At 43.5% G+C, this 27,168-nt stretch overlaps 1 protein-coding gene across 4 annotated transcripts; it reads right to left on the bottom strand.

Annotated features, from left to right (window-relative positions):
- Nucleotides 1-11,557: 11,557 nt before the first annotated feature.
- On the bottom strand, nt 11,558-23,053 carry c5h4orf54 (chromosome 5 C4orf54 homolog). Of its 4 annotated transcripts, XM_029753735.1 has the most exons (3): nt 19,775-23,027; nt 17,568-19,467; nt 11,558-14,446 (listed from the first exon to the last, which is right to left on the bottom strand). In XM_029753735.1, the coding sequence occupies exons 1-2, from the start codon at nt 19,801-19,803 to the stop codon at nt 17,592-17,594; spliced, it is 1,905 nt and encodes a 634-aa protein (XP_029609595.1). In that variant the 5' UTR covers nt 19,804-23,027; the 3' UTR covers nt 11,558-14,446; nt 17,568-17,591. The 4 variants fall into 4 exon arrangements, with proteins under 4 accessions (XP_029609595.1, XP_029609592.1, XP_029609593.1 ...); XM_029753732.1 differs by having other exon boundaries at nt 17,568-23,027; XM_029753733.1 differs by lacking the exon at nt 11,558-14,446 and adding an exon at nt 16,257-17,197 and having other exon boundaries at nt 17,568-23,029.
- Between the last annotated feature and the right edge of the window lie 4,115 nt (nt 23,054-27,168).

The following is a 27,168-nucleotide window of genomic DNA, read 5'->3' as shown; positions in this document are numbered from 1 at the left end:
CAAATGTTCATAGATGACCAGCAGGGTCAGATAGTAATATTCACAGTGGTTATCGAGGCTGCAACAGGTCAGCACCTCAGGAGTAAATGTCAGTTGGCTTTTCATAGTCGATCATTCAGAGTATCTCTACCACACCTGCTGTCTCTAGTAACTTTAAAACAGCAGGTCTGTGACAAGGTAGCACGTCCGGTGAACAGGTCAGGGTTCCATAGCCGCAGGCAGAACAGTTGAAACTGGAGCAGCAGCACGACCAGGTGGACTGGGGACAGCAAGGAGTCATCAGGCCAGGTAGTCCTGAGGCATGGTCCTAGGGCTCAGGTCCTCCGAGAGAAAGAGAGACAGACAGAGAGAGAGACAGAGAGAGAGAATTAGAGAGAGCATACTTAAATTCGCACAGGACACAGGATAAGACAGGAGAAATACTCCAGATATAACAGACTGACCCTAGCCCCCTGACACATATACTATTGCAGCATAAATACTGGAGGCTGAGACAGGAGGGGTCGGGAGACACCGTGGCCCCGTCCGACGATACCCCCGGACAAGGCCAAACAGGCAGGATATAACCCCAACCACTTTGCCAAAGCACAGCCCCCACACCACTAGAGGGATATCTCCAACCACCAACTTACTATCCTAAGACAAGGCCGAGTATAGCCCACGAATATCTCCTCGACGGCACGAAGCCAAGGTACGGCGCCAACCCGGACAGGAAGATCACATCAGTGACTCAACCCACTCAAGTGATGCACCCCTCCTATGGATGGTATGGAAGAGCACCAGTAAGCCAGTGACTCAGCCCCCGTAATAGGGTTTGAGGCAGAGAATCCCAGTGGAGAGAGGGGAACTGGCCAGGCAGACAGCAAGGGCAGTTCGTTGCTCCAGTGCCTTTCCGTTCATCTTCACACTCCTGGGCCAGACTACACTCAATCATAGGACTTCCTGAAGAGATGAGTCTTCAATAAAGACTTCAAGGTTGAGACAGAGTCTGCGTCTCTCACATGGATAGGCAGACCATTCCATAAAAAATGGAGCTCTATAGGAGAAAGTCCTGCCTCCAGTTGTTTGCTTAGAAATTCTAGGGACAGTAAGGAGGCCTGCGTCTTGTGACCGTAGCGCACGTGTAGGTATGTACGGCAGGACCAAATCGGAATGATAGGTAGGAGCAAGCCCATGTAATGCTTTATAGGTTAGCAGTAAAACCTTGAAATCAGCCCTTGCCTTAACAGGAAGCCAGTATAGAGAGGCTAGCACTGGAGTAATATGATAAAAAATATTGGCTCTAGTCAAGATTCTAGCAGCCGTGTTTACCACTAACTGAAGTTTATTTAGTGCTTTAGCCGGAAAGTAGAGCATTGCAGTAGTCTAACCTAGAAGTGACAAAAGCATGGATACATTTTTCTGCATAACTTTTGGACAGAAAGTTTCTAATTTTTGCAATGTTACGTAGATGGAAAAAAGCTGTCCTTGAAACAGTCTTGATATGTTCATCAAAAGTGAGATCAGGGTCCAGAGTAACGCCAAGGTCCTTCACAGTTTTATTTGAGACGACTGTACAACCATCAAGATTAATTGTCAGATTCAACAGAAGATCTCTTTGTTTCTTGGGACCTGGAGCTAGCATCTCTGTTTTGTCTGATTGTAATAGTAGAACATTTGCAGCCATCCACTTCCTTATGTCTGAAACATAGGCTTCTAGGGAGGGCAATTTTGGGGCTTCACCATGTTTCATCGAAATGTACAGCTGTGTGTCGTCCGCATAGCAGTGAAACTTAACATTATGTTTCCGAATGACATCACCAAGAGGTAAAATATATAGTGAAAACAATAGTGGTCCTAAAACGGAGCCTTGAGGAACACCAAAATGTACAGTTGATTTGTCAGAGGACAAACCATCCACAGAGACAAACTGATATCTTTCCGACAGATAAGATCTAAACCAGGCCAGAACTTGTCCGTGTAGACCAATTTGGGTTTCCAATCTCTCCAAAAGAATGTGGTGATCGATGGTATCAAAAGCAGCACTAAGGTCTAGGAGCACGAGGATAGATGCAGAGCCTTGGTGTGACGCCATTTAAAGGTCATTTACGACCTTCACAAGTGCAGTGTCAGTACTATGATGGGGTCTAAAACCAGACTGAAGCGTTTCGTATACATTGTTTGTCTTCAGGAAGGCAGTGAGTTGCAGTGCAACAGCTTTTTCTAACATTTTTGAGAGGAATGGGAGATTCGATACAGGCCGATAGTTTTTTATATTTTCTGGGTCAAGGTTTGGCTTTTTCAAAAGAGGCTTTATTACTGCCACTTTTAGTGAGTTTGGTACACATCCGGTGGATAGAGAGCCGTTTATTATGTTCAACATAGGAGGGCCAAGCACAGGAAGCAGCTCTTTCAGTAGTTTAGTTGGAATAGGGTTCAGCATGCAGCGTGAAGGTTTAGAGGCCATGATTATTTTCATCAATGTGTAAAGAGATACAGTACTAAAAAAACTTGAGTGTCTCCCTTGATCCTAGGTCCTGGCAGAGTTGTGCAGACTCAGGACAACTGAGCTTTGGAGGAATACGCAGATTTAAAGAGGAGTCCGTAATTTGCTTTCTAATGATCATGATCTTTTCCTCAAAGAAGGTCATGAATTTATCACTGCTGAAGTGAAAGCCATGCTCTCTTGGGGAATGCTGCTTTTCAATCCCCCGACCTCAACCCAATTGAGATGGTTTGGGATGAGTTGGACCGCAGAGTGAAGGAAAGCAGCCAACAAGTGCTCAGCATATGTGGGAACTTCTTCAGGACTGTTGGAAAAGCATTCCAGGTGACTACCTCATGAAGCTGGTTGAGAGAATGCCAAGAGTGTGTAAAGTTGTCATCAAGGCAAAGGATGGCTACTTTGAAGAATCTAAAATCTAAAATATATTTTGATTTGTTTAACACTTTTTTGATTACTACATGATTCCATGTGTGTTATTTCATAGTTTTTCTTTTTTTTCACTATTATTCTACAATGTAGAAAATAGTCAAAATAAAGAAAAACCTTAAATGAGTAGGTGTGTCCAAACTTTTTACTGGTACTGTAGATTGAGTAAAACCAGCAGTTTTGATTGCGCTGGTTTTACTACTTCAATTGCATGCTTTTCCAGGAGAAAGGAGATTTCTGAGCAGAGTGTTTGCTTTTGAGCAGGGTTACAACCTGTTGTTTTCAAGACACCCCTGAAAAGTGGGGATCGATGACAAAATTGTAGTGTGTAGCCTTGTGTTAGAGTGCATAACACCCATTTGTTTGCCATTGACCTTTTCTAGCTGGAAAGGTAGTGCTCGAGAAAACGGTGTTGTGCTAGAGAGTCGGTCCCATCAGGACCGAGGTAGTGGTGCTGTGGTGCAGAGGGTATGCGGCCTGCATATGGTGCACCTCTGCCTCTTTGGCGATGCTGCGCTCCACCTCTTCGGTAGGGCTGAGTGTGTCTGTTCCTCCACTCCTGAGCAGGTGCAGCGTGAGTCTAAACCTGGCTTCTTGGCATCTCAGTTGGGGCCCTGGATCGGGTGTAATGGTTTGGTGGTTGATGCATTCTAGGCTTTGGAATGAGGCGCTGAAGCTCCACCTTTGCTTTCTGTCCTCCTTAGACACTTGGATGTTGGCCGCTGCTTGGCCAAATGTCTGGTCAGGTGATATTTGCACACCTAGTAGTGGAACCTTCTCTTCATCAGGGAGGTTTGACTGCGCTAACCATCAGCTAACCATGAAGGCATTGGATGAGCAGGTCTGTAACTGTAGACAGTTCTTTCATGGACTCAGCATAATAGATTGTGGAGAGGCATTCCTGCAGCTCTTTATGATAGAATTGCTGAATTGCTAACATAGCCTATTGGCTGAAGCAGTGCTGTCATGTGTGCTGCATGGTCGCAGTTGTAAATGAGAACTTGTTCTCAACTGGCCTACCTGGTTAAATAAAGGTGAAATATATATATATATTTGTTTAAATAAATAAAAAATAGGAAGTGATCAGATGCCTGCATCGTTTGTTAGGCAGCTCTTGGTCTGAACTGTGACAGAGAGAAGCAGACAGAAGCAATTGATTTGTCCATACGGGCCAAAACCATTCTCAACTGCACCGTGAACTGTAGGGGTTGGGTTTGGTACCGGCAAGGGAAACCTGTCCAGGATGTGCTCGAGGTCAGACTCAATGGTTGCTATATGACTGTCCAGTGACTTAATCTCTTTGCGTATCTCAGTGTTGAGATTTGTGCCCAGGCAATGATGAGTGATGCAGTTTATTGATCATTGATCTGTGTGATAAACTCATCTGATGAGAATCCAGCGGCTCAGCCCCCAAAGCACGCAAGTCGAGATTTCAATGCTCTTGGTTTGTGAGTGCAAGAGCTGCTACCCTGTGCAGCCGCTTGAGCATGTTCAGCTCCCGAGCAAAGAACGCAAAGTGTGTGCTCATCTGAGGCTAGGAGCTGTTTTTCACACTGCTGACATGGGGGATTAATAGCAATCTCATAATGTAAAACACGTACATGTGAAGAAAAGACAGTATGTCACGCCACACTGCCTTTTATAGGGACAGGTCACATGGGTACAGTACGGGTGTGGCGTGACTGTAAACATCTTTCATATTAAGCATCTCAATCACATCGCGTAAAGGAGTTCCCATAGGACGTTTGGCAACCCGTTACAAAAACAAAAGAGAACCGAAGCCATTTACAACCTTCTCTAAACACATCAATGGCTATGCATATATGGCAAGTGTCAAGTTGTATTTGTCAACATTTTAAGGGATGAGTAGATGGACATAACCTACTGCAATCATTCTGGTCGAAGACATTCAAATATTTTATGTGACTGTGTGTGTGTGTGTGTGAGTGAGAGAGAGAGAGAGAGAGAGAGAGAGAGAGAGAGGGAGAAGGACCCCTTTGGCCTTCCCGGTCTGAGTACATCCTTGGTGAGAATGTCTTTACAAATACGGCTGGTTGTCATCTCTGCCAGTGTGTATCATCAGGGTTTCAGGAGATAGGAAGCCCACCTGCCTACTCTGCCCCCCCCCCCCCCAGCACTGTGACACCATATTTTCTGAAACAGTAAAGCTGTTGCTTGACTCAATATTGTCAAAGCTGCTAGCCATCGGTATAGCTACACTGCATATTGACTTTTTCCTTGCCATGGTTGACTGGAAATTGAGAGGCATATTAGCCAATAACAGTGTTTAATTAGTTCATTGATTTGTCATGTCCAGGTAACACAGTTATTCTTGTCATTAGAATCACTGGTGTTCAAGAAACATGTCACAATTTACATAAAGCGTTGAACTATGTTTCCTTGATAATGGTTTCCAACATTCAATTGGCAAAACTTCACTGAAGAGCAATATTTGTTATTGTAATTCTAATAGCAGAATACTTAATTGTTTTGATTAGTTTCTGGTAACGGAGTGGCACTCTAAATTTGACTGAACACAGTTTAGCAACAATGGATGTCCATTTATAGGGCCTTCCTCTGAGCAAGAGGACAAGCACATTAGAGTGTCTAGTTTGAGAAACAGACGCCTCACAAGTCCTCAACTGGCAGCTTCATTAAATAGTTCCCGCAAACACCAGTCACAACCTCAACAGTGAAGAGGCGACTCCGGGATGCTGGCCTTCTAGGCAGAGTTCCTCTGTCCAGTGTCTGTGTTCTTTTGCCCATCTTAATCTTTTCTTTTTATTGGCCAGTCTGATATCCTCTTGGTGACCCTTTCGAGATAGGATCCCGTTAACGGGATTGCTTGACAAGATAGCATGGTGCAAATTCAAAACAGCAAAAATCTAATAATTTCAATTTCTCAAACAATCAACTATTTTACAGCATTTTAAAGATAAACTTCTCGTTAATCCAACCACATTGTCCGATTTCAAAAAGGCTTTACAGCGAAAGCAAAACATTAGATTATGTTAGGAGCGTACATAGACAAAAATAATCACACAGCCATTTTCCAAGCAAGCATATATGTCAATAAAACCCAAAACACAGCTAAATGAAGCACTAACCTTTGACGATCATCAGATGACACTCCTAGGACATTATGTTACACAATACATGCATGTTTTGTTCGATAAAGTTCATATTTATATCCAAAAACAGCATTTTACATTGGCGCGTGATGTTCAGAAAATATCTGAAAATGTTTAGCCTCCAGAACTACCGGTGAATGAGCACAATGAGCACACATATTACAGAGATACTCATCATAAACGTTGACAAAATACATAACAATTATTTTAAGAATTATAGATAGACTACTCCTGGATGCAAATGCTGTGTCAGATTTTAAAATAGCTTTTCGACGAAAGCACATTTTTCAATATTCTGAGTACATAGCTCAGCCATCACGGCTGACTATTCAGACACCCGCCAAGTTCGGGGCAAACTAAACTCAGAATTAGTATTAGAAATATTGTATTACCTTTGCTGATCTTCATCAGAATGCACTCCCAGGACTGCTACTTCCACAAGAAATGTTGTTTTTGTTCCAAATAATCCATGTCCAAATACATGTCCAAATACCTCCGTTTTGTTCGTGCGTTCAGAGCACTATCCAAAGGAATAATGCGCGAGTGCGGAACCAGAGACGAAAAGTCAAAATGTTCCATTACCGTATTTAGAAGCATGTCAAACGCTGTTTAAAATCAATCATAATGGTATTTTTCTTGTAGAAAAGCGATAATATTCCAACCGGACAATAGCGTATTCATTTCAGAAGAAAAATAAGCAAAGGCGCGCTCACGTGACCGTGCATTTCCAATCTCTTTGTCCTCCAGCAGTCCACTCAGTAACTGAGCTCCTACATTCTGCCCGGTTACTGGATACGTATGAAACAACTTTTGGAGGGCTTTTGACAGCCAATGGAAGCCTTAGGAAGTGCAACGTGACCCCTAAATATTTGTAGTTTCTCTAGGGATTCAAAAGTAGAACTACAGTTCTCAGACCTTGCACTTCCTGGTTGAAATGTTCTTAGGTTTTTGCCTGCCATATGAGTTCTGTTATACTCACAGACACCATTCAAACAGTTTTAGAAACTTCGGAGAGTTTTCTATCCAAATCTACTAATAATATGCATATTCTATTTCCTGGGCAAGAGTAGTAACCAGTTTAAATTGGGTACATTTTTCATCCAGACATGAAAATACTGCCCCCTAGCCCCAAGAGGATATGGCTTTTTCTTTGCAACTCTGCCTAGAAGGCCAGCATCCCGGAGTCACCTCTTCACTGTTGACGTTGAGAAGTGTTTTGCGGGTACTATTTAATGAAGCTGCCAGTTGCGGACTTGTGAGGCATCTGTTTCTCAACCTAGACACTCTAATGTACTTGTCCTCAGTATTTGCTCAGTTGTGCACCGGGGCCTCCCACTCCTCTTTCTATTTTGGTTAGAGACAGTTTGCGCTCTTCTGTGAGTAGTACACAGTGTTGTATGAGATCTACAGTTTCTTGGCAATTTCTGGCATTGGAATAGCCTTCATTTCTCAGAACAAGAATAGACTGGCAAGTTTCAGAAGAAAGTTATTTGTTTCTGGCCATTTTGAGCCTGTAATCGAACCCACAAATGCTCCAGATACTCAACTAGTCTAAAGAAGGCCAGTTTTATTGCTTCTTTAATCAGGACAGCAGTTTTCAGCTGTGCTAACATAATTGCAAAAGGGTTTTCTAATGATCAATTAGCCTTTTAAAATGATCAACTTGGATTAGCTAACACAATGTGCCATTGGAACACAGGAGTGATGGTTGCTGATAATGAGCCTCTGTACGCCTATGTACTGTCACGTCCTGACCAGTAAAGGGGTTATTTGTTATTATAGTTTGGTCAGGACGTGGCAGGGGGTATTTGTTTAGAGTGTTTCGGGGTTTGTTGGGCTATGTGTTTAGATAGAGGGGTGTTTGTTTAGAGTGTTCCGGGGTTTTTGGTTATGTTCTATGTTAGTATATTTCTATGTTCTGGTCTAGTCTTTTTAGTTCTATGTTTAGGGTTATTGGATGGACCTTCAATTGGAGGCAGCTGTTCCTCGTTGCCTTTGATTGAAGGTCCTATATAGAGGGGTGTTTTTGTAATGGGTTTTGTGGTAAGTTGTTTTTGCACGGCTATGTGTGTAGCCTGCATTACACAGGGATGCTGGCTAATGTTGACGCCAATGCGTCCCACAGTTGTGTCAAGTTGGTTAGATGTCCTTTTGGTGGTGGACCATTCTTGATACACATTGGAAACTGTTGAGCATAAAAAAAACAAGCAGCATTGCCGATCTTGACACGAAGCAGTGCGCCTGGCACCCACTAGAGCAGCAGCACTGTGAGCAGGAGTGGACTACTCTGGGACAGGAGGACCCAGAGCCCACACAGATTAAAGAGGAACAGGAGGAACTCAGGACCAGTCAGGAGGAAGAGCAGCTTCAACGGCTGGAAGCTGATGTCAAAGAGTTCATATTCACTCCTTCCTTTGTGAAAAGTGAATGTGATAAGGAGGACACACTTCAGTCCTTGACTCTTCCCCTATTCCAGACTGTCGAGAACAGAGAGAGTGACTCTAAGCCAGTGGATCTCAAACCTTTTGACATTGTAACCCATCTAAAGGGTCTCTGCATTCCCTGTAACCCTTTAGGTAATCAAAACAATGCCTCCAGCCACAGCTCAGCCGTAAGCAATGACCAATTAGGACTTACCAGCAGCCTACCATTGGATCCCAACCCACCAATGGAGAAACACCATTCCAAACCCAGCAACACATTTTAAAAAACTCACTACTGCTGTGACTGTGGCGGAACGTTTGCTCTGAAAACTGACCTACAAAGGCATTTGACTCTCGGCAAGAACAGACCCAGCAAATGCCTCTTCTGCAAAAAAACGCTACAACTCCACCTGTCAACTGAAGGTCCATGTCAAACTCTCTCATGTGGAGAAACTCTGCATCTGCCACGTTTGTGGCAAGACTTTTAAACTCAAAAGACATCTGACCAAGCACATGAAGGATCACACTGGAGAGAACCAATTATCTGTGGGGACCGCGGGAAAAGCTTCAATGTGAAGTCAAACCTAACAGTGCATAAACTGACTCACACAAGAGAGAAATCGTTTAGCTGTGATGACTGTGTGAAAAGCTTAATTCAGAAGAGGGACTTAAGGAAACATACTGACTCACACAGGAGTAAAACCATTTAGCTGTGGTGACTGCGGGAATAGCTTCTATGAGAAGGGACACCTAGCTGAACATATTGGGACCTACACAGGAGAGTATGGCTGATCGGTCTGTGGTGCAGGATTCAAACAGAAGGCACTTCTGCTGAAGCATGTGGATAACATCCACAAAGGAAAAAATTAAGAAAATGAAGCCAAGGTGATCTTCTGTCAGAGGATTGGGAATAAAAAGGAAGGATGTAGACAACACTATTAGGAAAGCAAAGCAACTCTGAATCATTCTTGCAGTGGATTTTAGATAAATATGTGTAATGCATTTACTTTTGTAAAACATTCTATGTAAATAAAGTTTGATTTGTTTTAATGATGATGTGATGATTAAACAGTGCAGATTATTGTCGGAAACTCACAGGTCTGCTGTTCAAAGTCTGTTGTTTTAGAAACCGGAAGTCCTGGTTTGTTTTGTAATGTCTCTCAGGGCAATGAGAGAAGGGTCTGACTTATGTTGTTGATACTTTAAAAATATACCTTCCAGAAAATACTCTCCTTCCATTTGTCCAGAGGTATTTCTCATTCATTGTGTTCGAGCACTGCTCATTCATGTTTTAATTTTGTGTGAAGTAATGATATACAGTCGACTCTGTGGGGGGTTTTCCAGTCCCAATAATATATGCCATATAGCAGAAGTTGTGGGACTTGAGTGCATACATTTTAGTCCGGCTCTATCTGTTCGGGGGTGCCAAGCAAGGTTTTATTGGGCCCCCTCAACCTCACAACCCATGCAACAAGCAGATTTTCATATGGGCCCAAAACATGACTCGCGATTACGTTAGTTCATCTCTATGCTTCATGGCTAGGTCTGTCTGTGACTGACATAAGAAGGAAAACTGCTGATACACTACCATATTTCAAAATTGCACCTTGTGTTTTCTCAACAATGAGACTGTTTTGTTTGTTTTTCATCAGGGGCCTGTCATCAGGAGCCCTACACATGGTGCGTGGTCCGCATATAGGGCAAGCCAGCCCTTATTTTAGGGTTGTATGTGTGACCCCAGCGGCAATCAAACCCTCAACCCTGGCATTGCTAGTGCCACATTCGTACCAACTGAGCCACATAGGACCACTAGCATGAACTTGCTAGCTTTAGTGGCCTTTTGAAATGAATCCAGAAAGAGTATCATCTTTCTAAATGAACACCTAGATACACAGATTAACATGATGATGCCATAGCTCTTTCACTTAAAGTTCAAGGTCCACCTCATCAGTCACGCATAAACACATACTGAATAACAGGAACACATACCATTTACTGAGGTCTAAGTATAACATTTCACATTTTCCACCTTCTCTTAAAAGTTCTTAAAAGTGCATCTATGGAAGCAGCAGCTTCGTTTGTTTGGGTGATAAAGAGAATACCATTTCTTCAATTTAAAATTGTAATCAATATTTCAAATTTTTCTGGAACTCACTACCACACCTGTGTTCTGTTCACTTCATATCAACGAAGAAATGTTATATAACATACAGTATCAAACAATGGTGTAAAGTAATTAAGTAAAAATACTTCAAAGTACTATTTAATCCGTTTTTGTTGGGTATCTGTACTTTACTATTTATATTTTTGACAACTTTTACTTTTACTTCACTACATTCTCAAAGAAAATAATGTACTTTTACCTCCATACATTTTCCTCCATACATTTTCCCTGACAAGTGGTCTAATTCACACACTTATCAAGAGAACATCCCTGGTCATCCCAACTGCCTCTCATTTGGCGGACTCACTAAACACAAATGCGTAGTTTGTAAATGATGTCTGAGTGTTGGAGTGTGCCCTGGCTATCCGTAAATGACAAAAACAATCAAATTGGTTTGCTTAATATAAAGAATTTGAAAAGATTTTTACTTTACTTTTGATACTTAAGCATATTTAAAACCAAATACTTGGGTTGACTTTCACTTGTGTCATTTTCTATTAAGGTATCTTAACATTTAATCAAGCGTCACGGATCCCGCCGACCACTGTGTCATTACGTACACCTGGTGCCCATTTCCTTGATTAGTAGCTGTATTTATGTGCCCTTTGTTTCCCCCATTTGGCTGTCCATTATTGTTCCCATGTCCGTTGGTCGTGTGAGTACCTATGCGTTGTCTCAGCCTGTGCGGCGTGTTTTATGGGTTGTGTATTCGGGCCTCGTCCGGTGTCGTTCTACGAGGTTTACCCACGCTCTTTTGTTTGGGTACATCCCAGTGTTTTGTATACATGTTTGTTTTGGGTGTATTAAAAACCCAGATGATGTATCCATGCGCCTGTCTCCAAATCCTTTATATCAGCGTGACATCAAGTATGAGAATTGGGTACTTTTTCCACCACTGGTATCAAATAAATTAGAAAAGGAGACCAAGTTCTGGAAAAGTATTTCAAATTTATTAAACAAGTCTCAATGTACATTTGCTTGCAAAAACACATTCATTCGCAGTAGCAATATATTTTACACCATAAAGAAGTCTTTGTTTGTTTCCTTCAACTGCTAGTTTTCTACACTTCCTGTGGCCAGTAGAGGCGTATTCAATTTCTTTGCTGTTTCACAAAAAAAATCTATATTTTCTTTTCCGTTAGGTCCATCCATATTGTCAGCGGTAAGGAGAGACCTCAATATCTAAAAGACACATGATTTTTTTCACTCACTTTCTCTTCCTCCTTTCAACCATTATTTTTAGACTTACTCATACCCTCACAACATTCTTTAGTCCTTCTGTCCAATATTTAGTATACACCTTTCAAAATGACGCCTCAAAGGTTAAACATTTTTCTGCTGCAATATTCATCAAATGTAGTGGATTACAAAAATTCCAACCCTGAAACAATCCACTTCTGCAAATATATTTTTTCATGAAGACCTGTGTGATTTATGAAAACAGGTAAAATTATGAAAGTAAATTGTGTAAGTGTATTATCCTGCATTAAAGTAACTGTCTAGTGTTTCCAGATTTTGATGAAATATGAGTGAAATAGTTTTCCTTAAAAAAAAATTTGTAATTAAGTATGTTTTTCTGTGTTGGAATGGTCTGTGCGTACCCCAACAACAGAATGGTGTGGTCATATACCGGCCATTAAAAATATGAATGCGAGTAGACCGCAGATTGGCCAGCTCATCCTCCTCAGGAAGGTGACATCATCCTCTGAGGAAATAGCAAGTATTTTTTAATCGGTCTGTTTGAGATACAAGTTTAAAGTGTTTTTTCTCCAATTGCAGCTTTGGCCACAAATACGAGTATTGGATAAGTCAACAACAAAACATAGTCATTAAATTTGATTTTCACTAGACAGTTACTTTAAAGGCCCAGTGCAGTCAATGTGATTTGCCTGTGATTTTCTATATTTCTACACTAGGTTGGAATAATACTGTGAAAATTATGATCGTGCTCTTTTAGTGTAAGAGACGTTTGAAAAGACCGCCTGAAATGTCAGCCTGTTTTGGTGGGATGGAGTTTTGGCCTGCCTGGTGACATCACCAGGCTGTAAATCTGTTAATAATAGACAATTCAAAAAGAGAGTTCCAAACCTCTCTGCCAGCTAGTTTTCAATTTTCCCCTCCCCACTCAGACCACTCCCAGACAGTCCTAGCAAAATTATTTTTTGAGAAATTTCTCTTTGCTAAGCAGCTATTTTTGTTTATTTTTGGACCTTTAAAATATCAAACAGCAATCCCAAAACATACTCATGAAGTGAGATGGATGGACTGGCCAGCAGTTCCGAAAGCATGTGGTTTGCTGTACACATCAATATAAAACAAATACGCTTGCACATATTGTATAGGGGGTCTGGAAAGAAAACATATTTTTTAAATACAGCGAAAGCCCTATCAGCTTGTCAAAAAAACAGACTTCAACTCATAAATGTGAGATTACTCTATCCCTGTTACTATAAAAACATCAACAATACTTTCCACACTGCAAATCTTCAGCTGTGTTTTTATGAAATCTTATGAAAATGTCTAAACACCCACCTCTTACTCACAGTGCTTGCTACCTGCATTAAGAGCACTTAAATGTGACAGGGCAAAATTGTCAACACTTAATGACATTGCAGTAATAACAATACCCAAGATAAACAGGCAACAACATACCAATTTCAGTAGAAGTATATCAAACCAAACCACATACTGCATAATTTGTATTCAAGACAAGCGCTCATTCATTTTCAATAGTAAAACAATAACAAGATTCAGAAAGGAAATAGAATGTCCACCATAATTGTTTTTAGTGCTAATATTGTTGGCAACATATAGTTTTTTAAACAATTAAAACAATACAAGATTATAGTGTACTGAACTGAACTCACCAACAGGGAGAAAGCAAACAGCAGGTGGCACCGTAACAGAGAGAAGGGAGGAAGCCAAGTACAGGTTCAGATCAAGGTCAATAAAGATACAAAGAGAGATATAAGCCCTCTTCCATTCTCCTGAGAATTTAGTTCAAGTGTGCTCTCCAAGTATGCTGTCATGCCTCATGTACTTGCTAAAGAAATAAATGGGACAACCTGCACCCTTCCGGAAGTTGTGCATTTTAGAACATAAACCTCTAGTGTGGAGAATGCGACAAAGAAAATGTCTACCACATGTTTCCCAATCCATACCTAGGAACCTCTCAGTGAGCACTTATTTTTAGCCCAGCACTTGCACACCTGATTTAACTCATCAACCCTTGATTTGTTGGCACAGGTGTGTTAATGCTGGGCTATAACAAAGGGGCAATGCTGGGGGTCCCACATGAATGGATTTGGAGCCTAATCTTATTAATAACCAATGGAGGGTGGGTTTGACAATCATGCTTTTCTTATGTGAAAATACATGATTACTATTATTAATTCAATGTCCTGATTAAATTGATTATCATGACAATGCCTGCGAGAACAATTGCATGAGGTTATATTGCATTGCATGAGTATTGCAATATGAAATCAAAATGACACAAAATCAAACATGTACATAAAATATACAGCACAAGGTAAAAAACGACATTAACTAGTGGATATTTTTTTTTTACAATTAAACATTTCTGCCAAACTCCCAAATTGAACACAGAGTTGTTAAGAAAAGAAAGGGGGATTGAGGGGTAGCCTACTTCAGAAAGGTGAGGCAATAACAATCGGTTGATTGTGTTGATTGAGATGACCAAACACCGTGATGACCATGACGACCGGCATTGATGACCATGAACCATAGAGTCCAGACGGTAGGATTAGCGGCACTGGAGGGCCCAGAACACATCAGGACACGTCAAAAGTCACTCCTGTGTGGGAAACAGAACACAAGATAATGGGAGATTAGGATTAGGAAACTGTTAACTTGTCATGGTTCCTACATAAAACGTTAACACTTTAGTTGAAGAAAAAAAGGTGCTATCTAGAACCTAAAAGGGTACTTCAGCTGTGCCTGTAGGAGAACCCTTTGAAGAACCCTTTTTGGTTCCAGGTAGAATCCTTTTGGGTTCCATGTAAAACCCTTTCCACAGTGGGTTCTACCTGGAACCAAAAAGGGTTCTATCGGAAACAAAAAAGGGTTTTACCTGGAACTAAAAAGAGTTATCCTATGGGGACAGACGAAGAACCATTTTGGAACCCTTTTTTTAAGAGTGTACCTAAAGAATCATGATTATTTACTGCTACAAATGAATGTGGCAGGTATGGAAATAAATATCCTTCAAATCTTCAAATAAAGTATTCCCACCCCCAAAAACAACTGCAGGAATTACAACACAACATTTTTCTGCAATTAATGTTAATAGTCCTTGTTGTATAACCATAACCAAGGTGTATGTGGACACCTGCTCGTCGAACATCTAATTCCAAAATCATGGGCAGTAATATGGAGATGGTCCTCCCTTTGCTGCTATAACAGCCTCCACTCTGCTGGGAAGGCTTTCCACTAGATGTTGGAACATTGCTGTGGGGACTTGCTTCCACTCAGTTACAAGAGAATTAGTGAGGTCGGGCACTGATGTTGGGCGATTAGACCTGGCTCGCAGTCGGCTTTCCAATTCATCGCAAAGGTTTTCAGTGGTGTTGAGGTCAGGGCTCTGTGCAGGCTAGTCAAGTTCCACACCGATCTCGACAATTTCTGTGTGGACCTCACCTTGTGCACGGGGGCATTTCATGCTGAAACAGGAAAGGGCCTTCCCAAAACTGTTGCCACAAAGTTGGAAGCCCAGAATCGCCTAGAATGTCATTGTATGGTGTAGCGTTAAGATTTCCCTTCACTGGAACTAAGGAGCCTTAACCATGATAAACAGCCCCAGACCATTATTCCTCCTCCACCAAACTCCACCAAACCCAGATTTGTCAAGTTGGACTGCCAGATGATGAAGCATGATTCATCACACCAGAGAACACGTTTCCACCTCTCCATAGTCCAATGGCGGTGAGCTTTACACCACGTGTGGCGACACTTGGCATTGCGCATGGTGGTCTTAGGCTGCTCGGCCATGGAAACCCATTTCATGAAGCTCCCGACGAACAGTTCTTGTGCTGACGTTGCTTTCAGAGGCCGTTTGGAACTCGGTAGTGAGTGTTGCAACCAAGGACAGATGATGTTTACCTGCATCAGCATTCGGCGGTCCCATTCTGTGAGCATGGGTGGCCTACCACTTCGCGGCTGAGCCGTTGTTGCTCCTAGAAGTTTCCACTTCACTTCACAAACAGCACTTACCGTTGACTGGGGCAGCTCTAGCAAGGCAGAAATTTGACGAACTGACTTGTTGGAACGGTGGCATCCAATGACGGTGCCACGTTAAAAATCACTGAGCTTTTCAGTACGGGCCATTCTACTGCCAATGTTTGTCTATTGAGATTGCATGGCTGTGTGCTCGATTTTATACACCTGTCAGCAATGGGTGTGGCTGAAATAGCCAAATCCCCTAATATGAAGGGGTGTCCACATACCTTTGGCCATGTAGTGTACTTGGTATAAAACTTTTTAGTTGGGTAGGGGAAGTCCCGATGTCTGCTGTGCTTGCCTCCCTACTGATACTGTATGTGCCCATGATTTGTTTATGTAATGGCTGAGTGCCGGAGATGCTGGTCCACTTCTCACTTTTTCCCTTCTGCGTGACTGTGTCCTATAAAAAGGTTGACGCCGTTGCAGCCCTGCGTTGCCACAGCCAAGAGCCTTGATTTCCAGCAGCAGCTGGCCTACCCCTGTATCAGCACAACAAGTGCCTTGCATTGCACTGACCTTTCCCTCCCTCCCCCGGCCCCCTAGCTATGCTGGCCTGGCCACGCCTCTTCCCCTTCCCCAGCAAACACCGACCAATGCCACTCTGGGCCAGCCCAGGTCTCCTATCCCTGATATCATCCTCGATACCTTTAATATGGCACATAATTCGGTTACTGGAAGCAGCTAGTATACATTGAGATGTGGGTAAACAGTGTTTCTTAACTCTGTCCCTTGAACACCCCACTCCCAAGGTTGCACATGTTTCAGCCAAGTTCAAGCACACCTGATTCAACATATAAAGGGCCTGGTGTTGAGTTCAGCAGTTGAATCAGGCGTGCTTGCGCAGGGCTAGCATACAAACGTGCAACCTAGGACTGGAGTTGAGAAACACTGCAAGAGAGGCATGTCTGCAGGTGAAATGAGCTCGCCTTAGCCGAATAGAACTGTATCCTTCATCCCAAACAGCATGCTTAAAAATAGCAGGGGGTTAATGTCACTTGTTTTAAACAGAGCTGTTTTGATACCAGGTCTGGAGAGAGGTTAAAGGTCAAAAGTTTGTGCATGCTAGAGTTGTGTTACTCAGGAGGGAGTTACCACCTATTCATTCCCTTTACTGGAATAAATAACTGTTGCAGAATGCCAACAGGCTCATAAACACGGGGATTCAGGTCACCTGCAACACCTTCTGTCTCTGTCTACACACGTTATTAGCTGCAGTAGTGATATGTTAATTAACTGGTTCTAAGGGCTCCCACCTGGGAAAATACTGTACCTCTTTCACTGTAAGGACATGTTTACACTGGAACTGGTTTGTACAAGACGTCTCGGCCTAGACACATATTTTTGTAGTTAAGAAGAGGAGTATTTTTGTAGTTAAGATGTTCTTCTATTCTATGATCCCGACTTATTCATTTGAAACAGCATTATTATGTTTTTTGGACTGAAATGTCACCCATCAATCCTCCCTTAAAATAGCCTAAGACTTGACACCAAAAATCACCTGGAACAATATCCATAGATGTTTTACTCCATTATAGTGGAGGGAAAGATACATTGGTGTGCAAGTGATTAAGATCAATTATACTGTCATAATTAGGATGTAAATTACGCTGATTAGTGAGAAGAAAGAAATATAAGAAGGTCTGTCTGTCTTAATGCAGCCATACTATATGATAGAGTACTCAAAAGAAATCACTTACGTATCATTTGACAGGTCCTGCCGTTTACCTGTGCTCCACCACAAAGCTCATGGTGGTCCCATCGAAAGAGGGCGGGGCGATGATGCGTGGCCCCTGCTGGGAGGTGATGCTGATCACTGGCTGCTTCCCGTTGGAAAAGCCCTGGACCCCCGGCCTGCCCTGCTGCTGGACGTGGCCCATACTGGAGCCTCCAGCCAAGGGAGACTTCCCAGACCCTGTGGCCATGTAGTAAGGACTCTCCATGTCCATGTAGTCTGGCAGGGAGGAACCGCCTTTGTCTCCGGAGTCTTCCTGCTCCGATGGCATGGAGAGCTGCGACTGCATTCTTGTGGGGATCAGGGTAGGCGTGCTGGGCATGGCGGGCATGAAGCCTGGGTAGATCATGTAGGTGGGGCCATAGGAGCCGGGGCTCAGGGCTAAAGGCGAGATGGGCATAGGCATGGACATGGACATGGGCATGGGCATTTGGGGCATGGACATGGACATGGGAGACATGGGCTGCTGGGACATGGGCACGTCCACATACTGGCCCGTCTCGGGGTCGAAGAGGCGGCGGGTGGCCTGCTGGACGGGGGTGTCCACCAGGTAGTAGTTCCCTGTGCTGGGGTCAAAGAGCATCTTTCTCTGGGTGCGCTGGTAGTGGTCAACCTGGGGGATGGCTTGTGGGGACATGGTTGGGGAGAAGCAGTACATCTGTGGTTGGGCAGACGCCATGCTCTGAGCCATGGGCATGTGGTAGATGGTGGCAGTTGGCGTGTCCTGGGCTCTAGTCTCCATGACGATGGTGGAGCGTTTCTGTGGGGACTGTCGGGTCTCTTCCTGCCTCCTGGTGCCGCAATAACCGGGTGGGCTGGCCATCTGGGTCTTGGTGCCCGTGGCGGGGAAGGTGTAAATTGCTGTCTTCTCGCATCCACCGCCAGCGGACGCAGCGGCTTGCTTGGTGCTGGTGGCATGAGACTTGACGGGCATGGTGAGGTAGTTTTCGTGCTCAGCTGAGGCTCTGCTGAACTGGAAGGGCATGTCTGCCTTCATACTGTTGGCCGTCTCCCTCTGTCTCTCCCTCTGTCTCTCCCTCTGTCTCTCCCTCTGTCTCTCCTCTGCCTTTCTGAGCTGCTGGGAGATCTTCACTGACACCGGAAGTTTAGGAGACACCGGGCTGAAGCCTTTGCAGTAAGGTGATTGTGATACAGCATGTGGCTGTGATGATGCCTTGTTATTGTTATTTGTGGGGGGGTTTCCTGAACCCATGGAGCTGACATTAAACACATTATTGGTGCCCATTGGTGTTCCACCTAGCTGAGCCAGGGATTTGGGCACATCCCGGCTGATGGGAATGTGAAAAGTCTTTGGGGGCTCTTTCGCCTCTCGTTTGGCTGGTGTCGTTTCGCAGACAGGCAGGGCGGTCGCAGCAGGCAGGGATTTGTCAGAGTTAGGGTATGAGTCTCTCCGGATGAGCTTGTCCATGTTAAATGTTGGCACGGCCACGGCATTGGCCACATTCACTCCCTCCTCCTCTGGCCCATGCTCCTCGCTGGATATGAGAGAGAGCACATGACTGTCTGATAATATGGAGTGTGGCTCTGATTTCCTCTTCCACTCATTTCTATCAAAAACATACAACTGCTCCATGGTTTTGACTGCAGCCTGTAATTTCTCGAAGGCACCCAGGTTGGACATTTTACACTCAGGTTTTGTCTTGTCACCGAACTCAGGTGTTTTATCCTGTTTTCTAGAAGCTGTTCTGGTTTCAATTACAAGTCCAATGGGACCTTCAGACGAATCACCTTTCAGTTGTTTTGTATTGCTTAATGGCTCTCTCCATGTCGGTTGGTGGATGCCGCTTTTGGTGCCCTCTTGCTGGGGTGATGACCTGTCAACTTCAAATGAATCCTCGATGAGCCTAGGTTTAGAATAATCAATTAGATTTCCAGATTGCTTCCCATTCCCATTCCCATTGGTATTCACAGACTGACACTTTATTATTATGGGGGAAAGCGACGCAGGGTTTCGATAAGACCCCTGTTTGAAAAGCTTTTGATCTGAGTTAAGGTCGCCGGCGGTGGCGTTATTATCCAACGACACAAAGTGATAAGAACTTTTAACCAATTTACGCACGTCTCTAACTTGGTGTATAGGTGTTTGCAGCTTGCCCCTGTGGTCTCGTATGTCTCTGACCGTGAAGTGTGGTACTTTTTCGGAGGACTCACCCTTCAACGCTGCGGCGAGCGCTTGACATCTGGACTCGTCGCCTGCCTTTATCAGGTTGACTGAGTTGCAGCCTATATTGGAAGGCACCAGCTTTGCAACGTTGAACGGGTCGCTTTTGTTTTCTTTTACACTCCGTAAACTAATTTTAATTTCCGGTGATTTGGATGTTACCACTCTCCTCGGACCAGCCACGTATAGGGTGTTGTTGGCGCGTAATTTCATACCTCCTCCCTCTCCTTGATCCGCGGCCGCGCGGGTCGAATAATTCATAGTCGGCAGCTGTTTTGAAACTTCTCTCTCATTGGACAGTTGTTGGATACTTGGCACAAACAAATGTAACATTTTAGTTAGCTCACTGTTGCCTGAATCGGTGTACAAGTCCGTTTCCCCCTGGTTGTCGTTGGACGAAGACGGTTTCCCCTCCGGAGTTTTATCGTTTATATGTTCCTTTTGAAACTCTAGCTCACCGTCCCTCCAGGATCTGAATGCGCTATTTTGGCTGCGTAGCAGTGTGTTGTTGGCCGCTTCGAATGCTCCTTTTTTAGTATCGAATCCTACTTCATTTGTCGACGCTAAATTCGTTTCTGGTGCAAGAGTTAAAGTGTCTTGTCTCCGACATTCGTCCTTGGCATCGCACGAGCTTGTGTCCACTAAGTCCCCTAGTTCATCGACACAAACAATAGTTAAGTCAGAACTCGCCTCTGAGTATTTCGGGCTTTGCCTTCGGAAATCCTTGGACTCTTTCGGTGTAGCCCTCTCCCTCTCCATGTGCGCAATTTCAGGCTCTTGTTGGAGAAGGCAGTGAGATGGAGCGTGATAAGACTCGCGTATCTCCCCCCTCTCCATTTTGCGCTCCTGCTCAAACTGCATTTTCTTAGAAATTACATTTTTAAGAAGGCTCGAGGCGAATATTGCTTTCTTGTGTGTGCCTTCCATGGTTTCCCCTGCATTACAGGGTTGCTTGCTGGCCTCATTCCCCTGGACGCTTGGCAAGGTGCTGGTAACTTCATCTGTGGAACGTGATCCTGTTGCGTTTTGTGCAAATTTCGAGCGCCTTTCGCTCCCAGGCAGCCCTGATTTGACATTACAACGAATATTTAATGTTTCTGTCAGCGTGATAACTCCACCATGCCCCGTCCCAAATTTTCCCATAAGCTCAAGTTTCTTTGCTGCAGAAGATGCGTTATAGGGACCAGAAAGAGCACCATTCAAAGCAAAGAGCTTGTTCGGGGGCGGTTTAGTATTAGCCAGTGCCAAACCCTTATATCCTTTATTGTCTTTATTCTTAGCAATTTCAGAGGATGACGTAGAACTTTTATTAGACCCTGTATTTGGTTCGCGTCCCTGAGACATGTTCATGTTGCCATATTTAAGGTCAACAAAAGTTGACCACCTGTTCAACCCCAGCTCGGAGGCGGAGGACTCGCTGGAGGTACTGAAATTGATGGCATCAAAATATGGGTATGCTAAACTCTTGAACGCTCTGGCAGTCAAGTTGCGCACTTCCTTATCCGCATCGTCAAGTTCACTGACGGCGCTGGACGCACCGCTGGAATAGTCGTTAACATCTTTCCCTTTTAATTTCTTGCCAAAGTGCAAGCGTCCGGGGGCGGCTATGAAACACTTAGCACTATCACAGACATTCTCCGTATTTGCATCACCAGCTCCTCTAAAAACATAGCGACTCATGTCTCCGGCGTGCTTGGCATGATAAATAATATTTTCATTTTCTTGGACGTTGCTAGGCTCATTTATAGCTCGAGAAGTCGTTTTGATTGACAGGTGGATCTGTCCTATAACATTATTTTGGTTCTTTGACAGACTTTCATCTGAGATGGCGCACTTGTCCCTGTCCCCGAGATCACTTTCCAGCTTAGTGCTGACTGCCGCTCCGCTATTAGCCTGACCCTGATTGCTTTTCACCCTCTTCTCTCTTCCTGCCATCGTTCCATCGCCGTCAAAAGCAGCATAATCTACAAAAGAGTAGATCTGGTTATCATCCCACCCCTGTCCGATATCATTATCGACATCGTGATCTGAAAGCTCGGAGAGCTGGATCTCGTGCGTGGTTATGTAATGAGGCTCATCCTCCTCGGTACTGCAAGGCACGCAATCTTCACAATCACCGGTCAGCACCAAGCTCACATCATCATCCGATTCACTTTGCCCGGTTAACATGTCGGTGTATTGTAAATCTTCATTGTCAACGGGCATATTTTCTACATCCTCAAATGCGTCCTTTTCCGGTGTCCACTCCGCAGTGACCTCCCTATTACCAACGTATCTAGGGGATTCGGGAGAGTCCATCATGTTTTCATTCAGGTTAGGAACCTCAGAGAAGCAGACCGTTCCAAGAAACCCTGATAGATAGCCCTTGGCACACTCCTTTGTGTTAATATCCCCCTTTAATTTGTCGCCGTTGATATGATCAGTCACCTTACTCATCAGGTCTCCGTCTCCAGAAGTTTTCTTTTCTGCTCTCGAGCCACCGTTGCCCTCGTCAATCGCCATTTGGCTCCCCTCACCGGTGACAGTGTTCGTGTCGTCTGTATCTATGTCAAGTAAATCATTCAATTCAACGTACTTCGACTCGTCTTGCGTCCCAGTGGTATCCTTGCTATCTGGCATGCGCTTTTTTAACACGACGGTGGACTTTGGGTAAGTTCGATTTTTGTCGGACGAGTCCATTGTTTCCATTGCATTATGCACGCCTTTTATGCTGTCTATTTTACATTTGGCATGGGATAGAAAAGAAACAATAGAGTTAGAGGTCCCCAGGATTCCCTACTTCACTCCCTGATGTCCAGAGAATCAACCACAGGATCCTAGTGGAGGTATTGCTGTGCGCTGCGCCGCTGGCCAACAGTGGCACTCCGGACTGTCACTTCGGATGCCATTGGACACGCCGGCACTACAGACATTCCATACTGGAAGCATAAAGCATCTAAAATGATTAGCTATTTCTGAACCGGTGCGCGCTTCCACAGGCGTGAACAAAATGAACGCATTAAGCTTTAGGCCTACTGTATAATGGATATGTTTAGTTGCTCCAACTCCAAGCCTGAACTTGGGAGATGAACAGAATAGGCATTGTGTGATGGGACGAACCCGTTGCAGCTAGTCTTAACAATACACAAATATAGAAATGGTGACGAAATGTTAAAACGGCTATTTTTAACTTTTGTTATGTGCAGCGTGTTTTGTTTCACACCGGAGACAAGGCTGTCTCACAGACATACCACCCAAGTGCAAACAACTCACTGGGCACATCCGTCAATTCAACGTCTATTCCACGTTGGTTCGATTTCAATTGAAATTACGTGGAAACAACGTTGATTCAACCAGTGTGTGCCCAGTGGGAATGATTGGGAGTGATTTAGAACTTAATGTAAATGCTTGTAAACGCCTAAGTGTATTATCACACTTTTATACACAGCATTTTAAGCCACGTGATAATTATTTGAAGACTAAAAGTGAGATGCGTGTCACTGGGTGGGAATATGATAGTCACGTTGTAAGCGTTGCTTGTAGGCATATGCCAATAGGACAGTCATGTTTTGCTGATACGCACAGGCAATGGTGAATATGCACGGTTGCATCTCAATGAACCTACTCAATTGTTTTATTCTCTACTTCCAGTATCAATGAATAGTTACTTGTGTTGAAAAATAATTACATTGCTTAGGCTAATGACAGTCATTACAGACAATTTATTAAATCATGAAATGAACACTCAATATCGTATTTTCCATAAAAGCACAATTCTAACTGATTTTGTACACAAATGTCTCTTGACATGTAATATGTATCAGATTAAGGCTAGATTTCAACATACTGATTTTCAGTATAACAAAAATGTTTTGCTGTGTTCTGCTCAAAAGTGACCTGTTTAGAACCATGTCAGGGCCACAGTGGTGGACAGCTCCTTAGGACCGCCTCCGTAAATTCAATTCGCACACAAATGAGCTAGCTCTGCACTATTGGTTTAGGCTGCTAAGCATACAGTCACCTGCAAACATATTGGCACCTGTCACGGCTGTTTGAAGGAGCGGACCAAAATGCAGCGTGTTCGTAGTTCCACATATTTATTAAAACGTGAAACTGAATGCAATACACTTAAATTACTTGAAAACACAAAACAACAAACCGTGACGCAGAAAGGAAAACACACTACTCAAAAAAGAATAACCCACAAAACAGGAAGAGAAAAACCCCTACTTAAATATGATCTCTAATCAGAGGCAATGAGGATCAGATGCCTCCAATTATAGACCAAACAATCCCAACATAGAAATAGAAAACTATAACTTAATAAACATAGAAATAGAAAACATAGAACAACCCAAAACACCCCCTGTCACGCCCTGCCCTACTCTACTATAGAAAATGACATCTTACTAGGGTCAGGACGTGACAGCACCCTTCATAAAGATGAGCAAAAAAGACTGTATAAAATAAATAATTCAAATACTGTGCTATATTGTATGCAAAAAAAAGGGGAATTATTTTATTTTATACTAGCACAATTGCTCTGAGAAATTGATTTTGTTTAACAAGTAATACAAATAAATACAAAAAAGATAGGTGTCAATATTATTGGCAGCTCTGTTTTTAATACTCTAGCAGCCTCCCCTTGTGAGGATAAAGACAGCCTTTTTCTAAAATGTTTTATGAGATTGGAGAACACATTGGGAGGGATCTTAGACCATTTCTCCATACAGATCTTTTCCATATCCTTGATATCCTTCGTCTGCGCTTATGGTCTGACCTCTTCAATTCCATCCATAGGGTTTCAATGGGGTTCAAGTCCAGAGACTGAGATTGCCATTGCTAAATGTTGATTTTGTGGTCAATTAACAATTTCTTTGTAGATTTGGATGTATGCTTGGGGTTATTGTCTTGCTGGAAGATTCACTTGTGGCCAAGTTTCAGCCTCCTGGCAGAGGCAACCAGGTTTTTGGCAAAAAAGTCCTGGTACTTGGTAAAGTTCATGATGCCGTTGACCTTAACAAGGGCCCCAAGACCAGTGGACGCAAAATAGACAAAGAGCTCTATTTCCATGTCATCTGACTATAGCACTGCCTGGAGTTTGCTAAACAGCATTGGCACTTGGATTGGAACTGGTGCTAGCGTCTGCTAAATGACGTAAATGTAAAATGTAAATGTAAATAGTATAATAATATAAATTATATGAGAGCAAAATAGTCCCATAACATCAAAGATCCACCACCATGGGCCTACAGAGTGGCGCAGGTTTTTGCTCTGACATGTACTGTCCACTATTGGGACCTTATATAAACAAACAGGTGTGTGCCTTTCCAAATCATGTCAAAACAATTGAATTTACCACAGGTGGACTCCAATCAAGTTGTAGAAACATCTCAAGGATAATCAATGGAAACAGGATACACCTGAGCTCAATTTCAAGTCCCATAGCAAAGGGTCTGAATACTTATGTAAATAAGGTATTTCTGTTTTTTTTATTTAAAAAATTTGCAAAAATGTCTAAAAACCTGTTTTCACATTGACATTATGGGGTATTGTGTGTAGACTGATAACGATTTTTTATTTATTTAATCCATTTTAGAATAAGGCTGAAACGTAACAAAATGTTGAAAAAGTCATGGCGTCGGAAACTTTCCGAAGGCACTGTACATTGTTATTTATGTCTGACAGTCAAACGCAAGTCACCATAAGTTGACATCAGCTGTTTATGACATATGTTATGACAGTATTATGACAGCATTCTTAAGGATTAACTCAAGTGTTATCAATCATACTTCTATATCCCTAAAGATGCCATTTCTCTGGGTGATAATGTGATTGGTAATGGTGATATCTACAACGTGATGGTCTATAACAGGGGTGGGCAAACTTTTTGGCTCGAGGGCGACATCGGGATTTTGAAATTCAACAGAGGGCCGCATTTTTTGGGGGACCAATTGTTTGTTAAAATCAATTTGTGGTGGCCTCCCGAGGGGCGCTATGGTCTAAGGCACTGCATCGCAGTGCTTGATGTGTCACTACAGACCCAGGTTTGATCCCAGGCTGTGTCACAGCTGGCCGTGACTGGGAGACCCATGAGGCGGCACACAATTGGTCCAGTGTCATCCGGGTTAGGAGAGAGTTTGGCAGGCCGAGATTTCCTTGTCCCATCGCGTTCTAGCGACTCCTGTGGCGGGCCAGGCGCATGCACGCTGACACGGTCGCCAGGTGTACGGTGTTTCTTCTGACACATTGGTGCGGTTGGCTTCCGGGTTAAGCGAACAGTGTGCCAAGAAGCAGTGCGGCTTAGCAGGGTCGTGTTTCGGAGGATGTACGGCTCTCGACCTTCACCTCTCCATACGGGAGTCGCAGTGATGAGACAAGACTGTAACTTCCAATTGGATACCATGAAATTGGGGAGATAAAAGGGGTTACAAAAAAATGTATTAGATTTTTTTTATATACATTTATTTTTTATGTCTGGAGGGATGGATTGAAGTGCCCGCCGTACTTTGCCCCCACTTGGTCTATAGGGCTCTAGGCATGAGCTATAGGCAGTCGCTGAGCAGCTGTTCACAGGGCAAATACAGACAGGGCTCCTGGCTGTACAAACAGGCCATGGTATAGACTAGCCATTAAGCACTTTATAACATCTCGATGTAAAACGGGTGTAAAACAGATGTAAAACCTCATTCCAACCGGTGTCTATTGCACAAGTTACCACCAGCTATATCTATGACAATAAAATGCCAGTTTACTCTGTTCCATCTAACTGTGCAATCCACTATCTATTTTAAAAAAAATGTTATTGTTTATTTAACTAGGCAAGTCAGGTAAGAACAAATTCTTATTTACAATGACGGCCTAGGTTCAGGGGCAGAACAACAGATATTTAGCTTGTCAGCTCGGGGATTCGATCTAGCAACCTTTCGGTTACTGGCCCAACGCTCTAACCCCTTGGCTACCTGCTGCCTCATCAGCCCAGCTCGGCAACTTCTAAACTTGATCTCCACTATAAAAAAGCACGAATCAGCTGGCTGTCACGTCTGCTCCCGCTCCCACTCTATGGCGCTCGAGGGCGCCAGGCTGCCCTTCATTACGCACACCTGCCACCATCATTACGCGCAGCTGCGTAATATTGGACTCACCTGGACTCCATTACTTTGTTGATTACCCCCTCTATATTACATTTACATTTAAGTCATTTAGCAGACGCTCTTATCCAGAGCGACTTACATCTTATATCTGGCTGCTCCTCAGTTTGTTCCCTGTGTCAGCATTGATGTCGTTATTTGTCCCCTGTCCAGACGCTGTTCCTGTTTTCATGGTTTATTAAATGTTCACTCCCTGTACCTGCTTCTCGTTTCCAGCGTCGATCCTCACACTGGCATCATTTTTATGAATATAT

Source organism: Salmo trutta, chromosome 5 (assembly GCF_901001165.1).
Source record: "Salmo trutta chromosome 5, fSalTru1.1, whole genome shotgun sequence".
NCBI lineage: Eukaryota > Metazoa > Chordata > Actinopteri > Salmoniformes > Salmonidae > Salmo > Salmo trutta.
Note: the sequence above shows the minus strand (reverse complement) of the source record. Positions and strands in the feature narration are given on the sequence as shown.

Excerpts from the sequence above, each read along its gene's own strand:
- c5h4orf54 (XM_029753733.1), bottom strand. The coding sequence starts at position 22,472 with ATGGAAACAATGGACTCGTCCGACAAAAATCGAACTTACCCAAAGTCC.